General features: G+C 48.3%; 1 protein-coding gene across 2 annotated transcripts in view; it reads right to left on the bottom strand.

Moving 5' to 3' along the window:
- SLC16A2 (solute carrier family 16 member 2) overlaps nucleotides 1-7399 on the bottom strand; it is a 117041-nt gene extending 109642 nt beyond the window's left edge. Inside the window, exon 1 of one of the 2 annotated variants that reach the window (XM_022580879.2) lies at nucleotides 6793-7399. In XM_022580879.2, the coding sequence (XP_022436587.1) occupies nucleotides 6793-7222 (430 nt within the window). In that variant the 5' untranslated portion in view covers nucleotides 7223-7399. The remainder of the gene's footprint in view (nucleotides 1-6792) is intronic. The other variant, XM_022580880.2, reaches the window with a different exon arrangement.
- Nucleotides 7400-13855: the final 6456 nt, after the last annotated feature.

The raw sequence follows: 13855 nt of genomic DNA on the forward strand, positions 1-13855 counted from the left end.
TTTCCTTTTTTCCCTTTAGCTGCATGGAAGCAGGGAAGCAACTAACCTGGGAGTTTCACTTCCTCCCTCTCCATCCTCACTGAAAGCACTTTTGACTCTAGTTAGGACATGGGTGTCTGTCTCCTCCCCCCTTCGACTCCTCTACAATCAATTCTGCAGTATTTTTTGGCAAGAAGAGAGATGATAGGGGCTCAAAATAGAATGAAGAGTTCTATTCTATCGAGAACTGCTGAAGCTACTGAAAACCCATCTGAAGTCTCTGGAAGTTCAGTTGGCTGAGGAATTGAGGGACAACAATAGTGAGGATTTGAAGAGGAAGGGTGCAACTGACCAGGACATTTGTTGAATACTATTGAGTAAGACCTGCTACAATGCTATCTCTTTGACTGGGGCCCTGGGGCTGTGAAAAAAGGAGGTGTGGAAATGATGAAAAGGTTTCACAGCAGCTATCTTACTGCAAAAATCCAGAGGTGATAGCTTCTACGCTCTTGAGTGCTTCACAGGAAGTCACCCTTCCCCAAGAAAGTGGAGAATAAGAGAGGAGAAAGGGGAAAAGGGAAAAGATACTTCCACAGGATGTGTGGGAATGGGCCTGAGATCCAGTCTGGAGTGAGGCCTGTACAACATCCAAACCCCAGTTGTTCCTCTAATTGAATGAGGGAAAGAAGAGAGAACAATGCTGGGAGCAAAGGGATGGCATATGAGCAGAGGTATTACAAATGCACTGTGAAAATAGGAGGAGCGAAGAAAATGTGTGGTTGGGACAGCCAGTTTTAGCCCTTCTTCTACCAACCCCAGAAACAAGCAAACAAGAGAACAGAGAAAGACAAGACTTCCAGGGTGAAGAAGCATGTACTTCCTCAAGCCACCCAAGCAGGCCACATTCCCTACCCACAAAATAAGTGCCAAGTGATTTCACACTAGTAATCATTAGTACCTTGACTTCAAGGCAAATGATTAGACATCCCTAGGCTTAGTCCTCTGTCACCCTTAAACCAGGAAAGGGCTGGAGTATTCTAAACCCTCTTCCCAATAACCTTTGAATACCAAGAGGGATGCAGGATAAGGAGAGGATGGAAGCAGAAAGAAACTTACAATAAATGTTTCCAAGCCCCACTGTTGGGGAGTTGCAAAGAGTCCATGCCAAGAGGTACAATCCAGGCTGGCCATATTCTCTCCATCACTCTTACCTAACAAGTTTCCCAATCTGGGCCCTTTGCACTAGTCCCCCACAACCCCTACAGAAGCTTCTGTTACATTAAACCTAATTCTGTAAACAGATGAGAAAAGATGTTTTTCAGATAGAATACTCATAATCCATGGCTTGAGGTGTAGAGTGTGTGTGTGTGTGTGTGTGTATGTGTGTGTGTGTGTGTTTTATGAATAAAGCTTTTTCTCTAAGGTTTACTCATTCAATTCCAGGTGAAATAATTCCTTTCAAAACAGGAAATCCCACTCCATCTTTCACACAATCTGAAAAGAATAAATGATTCTTTCAAAATGTAATAAAACAAAAAGATGTTGATGGGAAAGGCAGTATACCCTCCTGGGAAACTGGTCTGCTCAAAAGGTCCAGATGACATCCTTTATATATTTCTGTAAATGTTGATAGTCCATCTGTTTGTTTACTCTTCATGGCACTGCAGGAAATATTTCCAAAGCAAGTATAAATTCAGGGAAAAGGAGAGAGAGCTCTGTGCCTGCTACTTCAGTAGCCACACTCTCAGCTAAGCCCTGAGTGAAGCTGAAGTTGCCCAGAAATTGTGGATACTCAATATGGCCTTCTCTAGGATGGCAAGCAGCAGCCCTCTCATACCCACTACAAGGCAGCAGCCCTTAGCCAGCTATAAAGATGCCCTGTCTGAAGCCCCCTGAAGGAAAACATCATATTGCACTTAGGAATCTTGGTTTACTCTTCTATCCTGAAGTAACAGAAAACCAAGATCATACTAATCATTTCTGAGAAATGAGAATGAGCTGTGGAAAATTAAGTTTCAGGAGAGGGGTCCAAACTGAGGCTTAAGGGAATGCTTGCAGTTTAATGCTTTTTAGAAACAGGCTCAAATGCTGGGAAACAGCAGCATACAGAACTACTCTGCTAGCCTGCAGAAGGCCAAGTTGAGGGAATTCTCTTGGAGGCCCAATTCTATGCTAAGCAGGACATTCTGGGAGAAGCATTGTGGATCTGAAGTTGCCTTGACACACTGGGTTAAAAAAAAGTGGGTCTTTTCAACCACATCAGTACATATGAGTTAGCCCCATAGTCTTTTAATACACATGGAGAAATGATGTCTACATGGCTTTTCATTGCTTTCCCAATCTCCTCCCAACCCATCCACACCCTCATTCAGGCAGATTAACATGTTTCCATTTGTCTGAATGAGTCAAAATTTATGCCAAGTGAATAGTAAAGAATAAAATATCACATAATTTTAGAAGGATAGAATAGCAGAGCTAAGAAGTTTATCTAGTCAAACCCTTTCACTTTACAGATAGATAAACTGAGGTACAGAGAGGTAAAGTGCCTGCTCAAAGTCACAGAGTAAGTCAGGGGCACAAGTTGTCTAGCTCCTAGTCACTGCCTAGTTAGTATTACTGAGATCACCAGCCCATTGGGATCCACATTTAGACTTAGAATGAGCACTCGAGGCTACTGGACAGTGAGCTAGGGATCCAACTTCAATTGGCTACTCCAGCTCAAACAAGCATCCCCCTGGTTGGCTTCCAAGTACCCCAACCTCTCCTCCTCATCCCCTCCGGTATGAGTCAAGGTCTCAGTTTGGGACCCAGCTTGGTTGGAGAGGAGTCAGAGGAGTGACTTGAAAGATGCCTGGCCAATGGCCCTGTGACCCAAAGCGCCATAGCAGGCTCTGAGCCAACCTTCTCTGGACAGTAAGCAAAAGCCTTCAGCCAAAGGCAAGACATTGGCAGATTTGCTCAAAAGACGCCTGGCTCTCAAAGTCAGCAATTTAGTTGTCAGCCCAGTGAGACACTGAACTAAGCAATGAAAGCCCCTAAAATGTGGAAGAGAAAGATAGCTTAAACTGTCCCTGGCCCCATCTATCTTTGGGACTCTTTGCCCAAAGGCAGATTGTATCATTTATCCCATGCCTAGAAAATTATGTCTCCATCAGAGTGGCCCATGAGCCTGAACTATCTTGTGCCCAATAATGAACCTTCCTGACCATTATTACCCCTCTCCCCAGGTGGTGAGAGACACAGCCCCACCCTCCTCACCTGGGAGCCTACAAGGGTCATGCTTATAAACTGCCCAGGAAAAGATGCCTCCCATCATATATTATGGCTCAGTGCTAGACTGGCAGTCAAGGTGGAAAGTGCAGGGTACTGGGTTTACTCTGGAGCACGTTCAAAAAGGCCTAAGCTTGGAGACAATGTTAAAAACTCTGACTTGTTCCGCCTTGTCTTCTGGACCCCCAACCCTAACCTTGCCCCAGCTCCAACTCATTTAGGGTTCCAGTAATGACCTGAGGCCTGCAATCAATGCTACCTTGCTCTTTCTTTCCTCCAAAATGCTTCCCTCTCATGCCAGGAAGCCATGATATACTTTCCACCGAATTGTTGGGTTGCCCATGTCCTGTTTGCTGCTTGGTCTGGGTTGGGGGAATTCCCAAATTTCCCACAAGCTCTACAAAAGTATAGGCTCATTTCTCTCTTGATTTTTTTCATTTTTCCCTAAATCGGACCTTGGTCACCTGCCTCCATCTCAAGAACCTTTTGTCTGCCAGTCATCCCAGGCCTAAGGCCCAGGGAAAGTTGGTTTCCTTTTCAAAATGGGTGAAGAGAAAGGACAAGATACATTGCCACCATAGAATTGTATGCACCACAGAGTTCACAAAGACTGGACATTGCATGCTCTAGAATGGCCTGCATTCCACTTCCCTTCTACTCTCCATGGCTTTTTCACATGACCAGAGACCCCTCTGATGTGGAGTTAGCTCCCAGACATCAAAACAACCTTTCTCTGGGGCACACTCACAATAGTCTCAGTCATCTGCAGAGCCTTATACCCATTAAGCCAATCAGCACAGCTTTAGGACTGTGAAGATATTAGGCCTAGCCAAAGAGAATTTGGGTTGTGGGGTGCCTCCAAATATTAAATTCATAGATTTCTAGAGATGTAAGCCATGTCAGACGTTAATAGAAATGGACAATGCACCAACCTCCTTGACTGTGGGAGTGTATATTCTACGTTCCTCAGAATGGCTATTGGGCAAACACTGGCTGACAAATATCTTAGCAAGCTTCTACTGGCTTATTCTATCCCTTTGAGACACCAGTGCTGTGGCATAGGTAGCTGAGAAATTTTGAGTAAACTGCAGAAAGTGTGTGGAGACAGAGGCACATTTGGAATCTCAGGACCTGAATGGTTGCTTGGCAAAGCTGAGGGGCTCAAGAAAGGTAGTGGTGAGGATGAGATTTTCTAGGAACTCAGGAGTGTATTGGGGTGTTCTTGACTTTTTTAAAATAAAAACTGAGGTGTTTCCCAGAGTCTCCAGTATCAAAAATAACTTTCATGAATTCAAGACACATACAGCAAGGACCCAAGCCAAAGTAGTCTGTGACCCTGGGGACATACCAAATTCCTCTCTGTCCTTTCCTGACCTATACTCACCATAACTTAAACTGGTAACCCCAGCCCCTCAATGCATCTAGTCTGTGTCAGAACACACACCAACCACACCTCTGCACAGCTCACTGCTACCCCCCCTTCCCAGCTGCACTGTGAGGTCTTGACCGGAAAGTCTCAGCCAGCCCTCCCCCTGAGTCCCCTATGATCACCTACTTTGAAGTTTGTTCCCCAGCAGTGAACCTCTTCCTGGTAAAATAGTGGTTTTTCCAAGTTTTATTACACACTCCTAAGGCCCCAGCTCTAGGCCTGCTCACATCACATGAATGCCAGGGCCTAGCTTCAGCCCATCCCCCATTACCTCCCATGAAGTTTTACCCAGACTTTGCCACTGACCCCGAAGGCCAACAGCTTGCCTTTAACCACAGGGCAATGCTCAGCAGGTGCCCTCCAAGGTAACCTAGGCAACAGCCAGAGGCCCTACACTGGCTTCCTTCCCAAGAGCCCCTGAACTGCATCAAAGCAGGGAAAATGTAGTCCCAGGGGTGAGTGTGACAGTGACCTTCCGCCCAAATGTTGTTCCACACAGTCAGGGACCCCCTCCACTCAGGCGTCAACGCAGCCTGGGCAGTCCTGAGATTGCCTTGGACAGCCATTGCAGCACACTTGAACTTTCAAGTGGGGCCCGCACACTAGAACGCCGATGGATCACAAGGTCAGAGGCACCAAGAGTCCCAAAACCTCTTAAAGGGCAGCCTAGCAAACTAAAAAAAGAAAAAAGAGAGTCCTTGGTTGAGAGCCTAGGAGAGGCCCTCTAAGGGCTCAGGGAATCCACAGGTGGATGCCCCCAGAATTCAAGGTTTCTATTCACTAAATGATCCCCAGGCTCCCTCAAAGAGCAGCAGAAGTACGTGTTTGGGGTTGGAGAGAGGAGGGAACCCTTCAGTCCCAGGGCAACACTTATTCTGAGCTGCGTTTTAAAAAGCCACGTATTCTAAGCTGCAAACTTGCGGCGGGTCTCCAGTGGAGCTGTCCTGAGGAACCACAAGAGGGAGTGAGCCTTGAGGAAGACGGCATCCCAAGCCCCTCGGCTCGCTCCCGAGACTCCTCATGAGAACGGCTGAGGGGCTTCGCCGGCGGCTTGCTGAGAAAGCGGGATGGCTACTTTGACTTCTCCAAGTCCACAGGCAGGCTCAACAGGAGGAGCGCACAAGCCTGTGGTCCTGTGGCCGCGGGCCTGAAGAGCGAGAGCTATGCCCCCAGCCCTGCTTGTCTTAGGGAAGAAGACCAAGTCAGCACCACACGAAGGCAGGAGGGGTGGAGGCCGGCATTCCGGCTAAAGACTAACGAGGCACCCAGCGGATAGCGGAGAGGCGCGGGGCGCCAGGCAGGGCAAGGCTGAGATTGGGGGCGGTGCGAAGTGAGCCTCAGGGCCCAGTCTGCCAGCCGCCTCACGCCTCTCTGGCAGGAGACCGCGGAGACTGCCTCCCTGCCTGCTTTGGGGTTCAGCTCAGAGGGCACAGAGATCCGCTCGCTCCCTCAGAGCGGCAGAGGACGGCCGGGCCCGGTTGGGCCGTAACCACGGCGGGCAAATAGACGCGCGCACACCCCCCACTCGCACTCCTTCCCTCCCTTCCTCTCTCTCCTGCAGATACACACGCCTGCCATGTGCTAGAGTCTTCGCTCAGTCACCAGGATTCCTAGTGTTTTTGACAGAAAACACCTCCGCTCCCCGTACAGGAACAGGGGCTGCTGCGGAGATCTGCGGTACAGTGTTTCTCTCAAAGTCCTCCCAACCTCCAAACTCTCTCCTCTCCCCATGTCTTCGCACTCCCCCCCAAAACAAAAAACAAAAAAACCACAACATTCTGCAAATATTTTCCCCCAGTACACACGCTCAGAGTACTTTAAATAAACCCGAAAGGTGCGTCTGGATATGTCCCAGAGCAAAAAATTCATTCCTTGCGTATGATCAACGAAGGTCCCAGGTCCCACCCCCGGGACTTCTTGCGCCTAGTCTCCACAGCCGAGGCTGCCCAGAGCCCGGCAACCGGCGCTCTAGCAGCGCCACGGGCAAGGGGCAAGGGGGAGGAGTCCAAGCGGCGCGCTAGAGGGGTGCCTCGGACCAGGAGGTATAGGATCGGCGGCAGCCGGAGCGGACACCCTTGCCTAGAATGCCAGGTGGGGCGCGCGGAGCCGCTCACCTGCTTGGAACTCCACTTGGCGATTTTTCTCTCTTTCCTCCTGCAGCAACATGGAGTAGAGAATCCCGAAGGAGTTCTGGATGCCAAAGATGGAGCCGTTGCACCAGGTGGCAGCGAAGACCACCATCCAGCCGAAGCCACCTTCGGGGGGCTGGAAGCCGCGCGCGGTGCCGCGGGTCTCCACGGTGGGCGTGGGCTCGGGTTCGCGCACCGGTTCAGGCTCAAACTCCAGCTCTGGCAGTGGTGCAGGGTCCGGTAAGGGCTGGGGCTCCGGCTGGGGCTCTGGCTGGGGCTCGGGTGGGGGTACTGGCACGGGCTCGGGCTCCGGCTCCGGCTCTGGCTCGGGGCTACCCACCCGCTCCTGCTGTTCCTGGTCTGCCTCCCGCCAGGGCCCCTTAGCTTCCTCGCTCGCCGGGCTTTGCAGCGCCATCGCGGCCGGGGGACTGTGGCTTCTCGGGCCGGAGGAGCCGCTGTGTGGCTGGTACTTGTTTCTGCTGCTGCTGCTCCAAGCGCTGCTACTGCTGCCTCCTCCTCCCGGCTCCGCGCCCCAGCTGGCCAGCCTGTCCCGAGACAGACAGTCCCTCGAGCCCTCTCCTCCTCCTCCCCCATCCCCCCTCCTCCTCTCCCCATGTCATCTCTCTCCTCCCCCTCCTCCTCCTCTCCCTTCCCCCCAACCTCTTCCTCCCTCAACAGGCAGCCGCTACAGCCTCTCTCTTCTCCCCAGCCCTTCCTCCTCCTCATACTCGCCTACCTACTCAATCCGCAGCTGTCTCCCTCAACTCCCTTTCCAAACTACTGAATTCTTTTCTCCTTGTCCAGAAGACCAGTAGAGGGATAGTTAAAATGGAAAAACGAGAGCATAAACTATCCTGTTCCTCTTCCCTCTCCTCCCTGCAGGCTCCAAACGAGCATTGATCAACCCAGAACCCCCAGGGAAGACCCCGCCTGTCCTTTGCTCCCACTCTCTCCTTTCTCACAAGTAGCCTGGAACTGGGGTGGCTCCAGGGACCCCAGGACGAGAGGTGGCCCTTGAGAGACCCCACCCCGCCCTCAGTAGTGCCTATGCCCCCCCTTGGGTTTGAGGGGGACTTGGAAGGGACACCCAAGCTCGGACAGAGGGTGGGCACAGTCTTCTCGAGCCCGGGGGCTCAGCCCCCCACAGTCCTGCGCAACAGCCCCCCCATCCCCGTCTCTCCCCCTCCACCCCCGCCCTTCCCAGCAAATCCCTGGCGGGGCACGGATGGGAGGAGGCGGCCCGGCAGCGAGGCCCGCCTCTCCGGGCAGTCAATCAGGGCTTTGTTTGCGCCAACCTGGAGCCCAGAGGAGCCGTAGAGGGCCGGGTCTGGGCCGGGGGCCGGGCCAGGTAGGGAGGGAGGTGCAGTGGCACCGGAGGGAGCCGGGCCCGGGCGGGGCGGGAGCCAGAGCTCAGCTCAGGCTCCTCCCGGCTCTCTGTCCCGCATTGGGGAACTGGGAGTCAGGGCCATGTCGAGCCGCCAGTTCGGGCAAGGGCCGCTCAGCCCGCAACATCCCAGCTGGGTTGGTCCCCCGGGCCTCCGCCGCGGCTTTTCGGGCGCTCGGGAACTCGGCCGAGGCGCTAGCGGAGGGATGTCTTCCCAGCACCCACCGCGCCCTTCCGCCCACCTCGGGCATAGAGACACAAGAATCCCGGTGAATGTCCCAGACTAAGGCCCTAACCCCGCGAGGGTAAGGGAGAGTTTGCTCCCTACGGAGTGCGCGGCTCTCGGGAGACGGGAGGGGTGATCTGCCCTGCGGGCGGCTGGGCTCCCTGACGCAGTGCACGGCTGTTTCCAGCCTCAGCCCTCGGGGCCGGCCCCAGCGATCCCGGGAAGCTCTGCCTCCCCTAAGGGCCCGCGCGTCTAATGCACTAATCATGAGTTCGTGGTGTGGTTACCAAGCTACTTCGCTCCCCACCAGCGGGCGGGCAAGCGCCAAGCCCTTTCTACCCAGCATCTCATTAACCTTCTTGCTGGGTGAAAAGACTGCATGGCAGGTGAAAATGCAGCTCAGGGCTGTGACATGCCCAGGAACACAGTCATTAAGCACCTGAACGCGGGCTGAGCTGAGCGGGAGGATAGAGGTGTCGCAAGTAGCTTGCCATGCCGTGAAAGGAATCGGCCATAATTCACAAATCACGGGGGCCATGCCAGTCAGCAAAGCAGGCATTGCTAGAGGAATAGAGCATTCCCTTATTGCCCGGAGGTGAGTATTTTTATCACCTGCTTTTTCCAAGCAGGAAGGCAGAGGCTCAACGAAATCAAGGCGTTTATTAGCCGAAGGTCCTGGGAAAAGTCAAGTACAAGGTGGAATTCAAGGCAAAGCCTCGTGCTCCCTGAGCTTCACCACAGGCGGCTGGGGCTTGGTGCTCCCCGGAAGAGGGACAGAGGAAGGAAAGGCAGGATGTGGCTGAGTTATCACAGTAGGCTTCCGGAGCACATAGTGGCCTAGATGGGCCTTGAATCTTGAGAAGGATTTTAACAGGCTGGGGGTGGAGGTTGGGTGTCCCTACCTAAGAAGGACAAAACAAAGAGGCATGGAAGGACTCTACTCATAGAAAGAGGTAAGTGAAAGCTAATCAGGCCAAAAAGTTAATATGTATGCTGCCTCTCCCAGGAAACGTTTGCATTTTAATAAAAATCCACAATGCTTCAGTCATGAGGAGTGACAAATCATGGACAGTATGGGCACTGTGGCTTAAGATTTGCTTTTTAGTCAGCGGTTTCACAGGACCAACTGTTGCCCTAGGGGAGCACTAGCCTTGGCTTCCATTTTCAGGGAACCTGATTAAGACCCTGAAAAGGGCTATTTCCAACCCCAGAACCAGGAATAGACCCTGAAGTCTTGAAGCCCATCTCGGACTCCTACTGTCTAAATTCTGTTCTAGTTTGAATGTCTTTTTTAGAGCACTGGAGTGGGGGGTGTGATGACACTCACTGAGAAACTCTTGTGAGCCTAGCACTATGCTAGCCCTTTACAAACATGATCTCATATAATCTTCATAACAATCCTATAAGATTGGGATGATTTGTCCCTGTCTTATAAGTGAGGAAACAGAGGCTCTGAAAGGTTAACTCAGTTGTTTAAGTCTACAAAGCCATCAAGAGGCAGAACAGGAATCTTTGCTCATTTGTGTGAGCTTCAAATTATATGCTCCATCCAGGAAACAAGATTGCATAATTACCATCCCACCATTCTAGAAACACATGCAGTACCTTCCATTTTTTCCCTTTTAAAAAGGCATTTTATAATGGCTAGAGCACTGGCATCAAGAGACCTGGATTCTAATCATGGTTCTACCATTGCATACCTGGGTGATCCTAAGAAAGTTGTTTACCCTTTCTGAGGTGCAGTTTCTTTATCTGCAAGATGGAGTTAATACCCACTTCACAGTTATTAAATAGTATACTGAGAAGTATAGGCTTTATTTTGGAAATACAAGAGAGCCACTGAAGATTTTCGAGTAGCTAACTAATATCAGATCTGCATTTTAGAAAAAAAACAAAACAAAACTGTGGTGACAGTATACTGTGGCTTGGAAAGATAAGAGGTAAGGAAACCAATGAACCGGGTAAAAGAAAATTTCATGATCTGGAATAGGGCACTGACTGGGGATGAAGAAAAAGGGTTGGCCCTGTGAACCATTGTTATGGTACAGCTGACAAAAACAGATTTGGGTAGTGAGAGAAAATAAGAAGCAAAGATGATGCTGACATCTCTTGCTCAAGTGAAGGAAAGGATGGTCGTAGTGTTAGTGAGGATTGGGAATTAGGAGCCAAATCAGGTCTGAAGGTGCCTGTGGCTGTCTCTTCTCCTTCCAAACAATCCTGTCAATTACAACTTTAAAATACAGTTTTAATCATGACACTTCTCTGCTTTAAAAACTTTCAGTGATTCTCCATTTGACTGTTAAGTTTAAATTCCGCAACCAGGCATAAAAGGTCCTTTATGGTTTGGGACCAGCCTCATTTACTAAGAACCTTTATGTGCCAGGCTCTGTACTAAATACCAAGGACACAAAAAGACCTGGTACCTGTCTCTGAGGTACTCATATTCAACCTGTCTAGTTCCATTCTTTGACATTTTCTCCTTTCCCCTTTCTCCCATTCATGCCAGGTTCTAAATATACTGGATTATCCACCATTCCATGATGTATGGACACCTGCTGTTCTCTCATCCCTCACCACCCATTCTCCTCACTGTCTTCCAGTTGAGATTCTAATGCCTTTCCTGAATCTCCAGAGTGAGTTCAACAAAGCATATAGGAGGGTTAGTCTTGAACTGGGGAGATATGCCTCTTGCCTTTGTCATACCATTCAGTCATTCATTTTACAAATAGTTATTGAGCAACTACTGTGTGCCAGTCACCATGTCAAGCACTGGGAACATACAATTGTCCTTGTCCTCATGGAGTTTACATTCTAGTGAAAAACATTAATAATTATAACTACCATTTGTTGAATTTGACTCCACTAGACTGGGTGAAGACATTTTGAGATTGAGGAAAAAGGAAGAGAAGGATGTAAAGGATGAGACAACATTGAGAGTGAGGTGATAGAAGTAGGGCTAGGGTCTTGAGATGAATGAAGTTTTCTCTACAAATTTCTAGATCAGACTTGGTTGACAAATATCATCAGTAGTAACAAATCATTAGAGAGCACCTAGTATGTGTAGACTCATTCAGTTTGGCTCATGCTCACAAGTAAGTGATGTGTGGCCCCTGTAAACTCTTTAAATTATTGTACTTGTCTGACTGTGGATCTTAGAAAACCCCAGTGAGGTCTCTGGTTTACACTGCAAGTGAAAGAATGTGCTTTATTTTTGTCCCAAACAGAATAAGCGCACAATGGAATCATTCTAATTGCTTATGTTCTTGATTAATCATACAAGTGGTGAAGCAGAGCAGTGGTTCCTTAACCTGGTTACACATTAGAATCACCTAGAGACTTTTGTACAAGTTCTGCCTCCTGGGTCCCACTCCACACTTGCTGAATCAAAATATCTGGGGGTGGGAGCCAGGAATACATAGTTTTAAAAAGGCTCCCAGTAATATTGATGCACTGCCAGGTTCTGAAACCACTAGACCAAAATAATAATAACCGAAAATTTGGATCTCAAAGACTTGAACAATTTCTCTAAAATTTCTCCCCAAACTTTGGGAACCAACATAAGGATGTTAACTTTTAATGTTGCCATGTAAGGGCATGTATCATCACTATTATATCATTAATGAAATGATGTTTTAACACTGAAATATAGAAAATGTAGAAAGGACATAGTCTTTTACTGAGGAAAGTCTTTCTCAAGAAAGGTCAGTTGGCAACAATTTTTCTCAACATTTCTCTGATGAAAATGTCACAGACTGCCATGGGTCTGCAGGTTAGTGCTTGGGACTCACTGGTCCAGATGACCTCTGAAAGCCTTTTATCCCTGATGTTCTCTATTTAGGTCAAATGTACTTCCTTGCTTTGGGCCTCTCCTATTTTTCGATAGAAGTCTCAGGCTAAAGTGGAACTTAATAGGTCATTCTCATCATCCCCCTGTCCTGCGCCTAAATCATCCTAACTACTTGAGAATGGATGACATATTGAGAACTTTCTCAAGAAGGTGGGTACATAATCTTTCCCTCGTTTGCTCAATTTTCTTTATTAATGTCTATGAGGGTAACTAAGGAGTTCTGATGACACAGCAACACCTTAGATTGATTGTGAGAGCCAAGTGGGATTGATTGTGAAAAGGAGCCAGGATGCTTGTAGTGGCAAAAGAAATAGTGATGGCAAAAGAAGTCCAAAGGCAAAGAAGACTGAGGTTTTATTGTCCATAATCAGGAAAGAGTACTGATTTGGGGAAAGGAATTTGAACGTTGACACCTCCTGGTAGCCAAAGTGGAGGCATGGAAGGGAAAAGATATTGGATGTAGCCTGATTTCAGTTTGAGCCAGGTGCATTAAAAACAAATCAATTGGCCATATGCATGGAGCCTGCTTCCTGAATGCCAAGGAAGCAATTCTGCTCAATCATTGGTCTATTATTAGAGCAGGCATAGAGGAGAAAAGATGACAGAAGCAACAGGAGCTTTATAGAAAAAAATGAGATAGGACTTGACCCTCTGAGGGCTAGTACAGAACAGCAAAGCTTGAAGTGAGAGAAAGGGTGAAATGGATTGGTTTCCTGATCATATCCAATGGAGAAATAGAATGGGTTTTTTAAAGCCTTTTATTAATTAATTAATTTTTTCATTTATTCAAGAGATATTTATTGAGAGCCTACCATGTGCTAAACATTGTGCTAAACCTTGGCTAAAAGTTTCCTATCCTGAGAAGTGACACCCTTGTAGGGCTGGAACAGAGGTGTCTCAGGTATATGTTACAGTGCAGTGTCAGGATGAACTTTGCCCTTTACATCTTGGTTTCTTCTCCTACACTGTGACCTCCTTGAGCATAGGGTCAGCATTATTTATTTTTATATCCTTAGCATTTAACACTGCCTGATAAAAAGAAGGTACTATAAATAAATAAATAAATGTAACCACTTAGTGTAACAAAGCCCATAAACAGTAGAGAAGAGGCTCATCTTTCAGATTCGTTGTGAGGATGGGAAATAAAATATGGAAAGCACCTGACATAGCACCTGGCATGTAGTAGGTACTCAATAAATGTTAGCATGTAGTTAATGCTCAATAAATGTTAACAAGATGGTTTGCAGATTGCTTTCACTGGAAAAAGAAAACAACCTAGTATGTTCTTTGGCATTGGTTCAATTCCAAAATCTAGAGCACAGATGTCAGAGCTGGAAGGGACCTTCCACAAAATCCAATCTCATTACACAGATGGGAACACTGAAGCCTAAAGAGGGAATAGGACTTACTTAAGGTGATATATAAATTATCTAAGCTTTTCCTTCTAATTACCTCAAATACTTGTGAACAGCAATATGACATACATACATATAAGATAGGGATATCATTTTACAATCAACACAGGGAAAGGTTAAATCATTTACTCAAGGACCTATGATTCACACTGTGGCAGTCTGGCTCCAGGGTCTGT

Source organism: Delphinapterus leucas, chromosome X (genome assembly GCF_059928025.1).
Source record: "Delphinapterus leucas isolate spDelLeu-1000000601 "Yukka" chromosome X, BTC_Dleu_Yukka2, whole genome shotgun sequence".
NCBI lineage: Eukaryota > Metazoa > Chordata > Mammalia > Artiodactyla > Monodontidae > Delphinapterus > Delphinapterus leucas.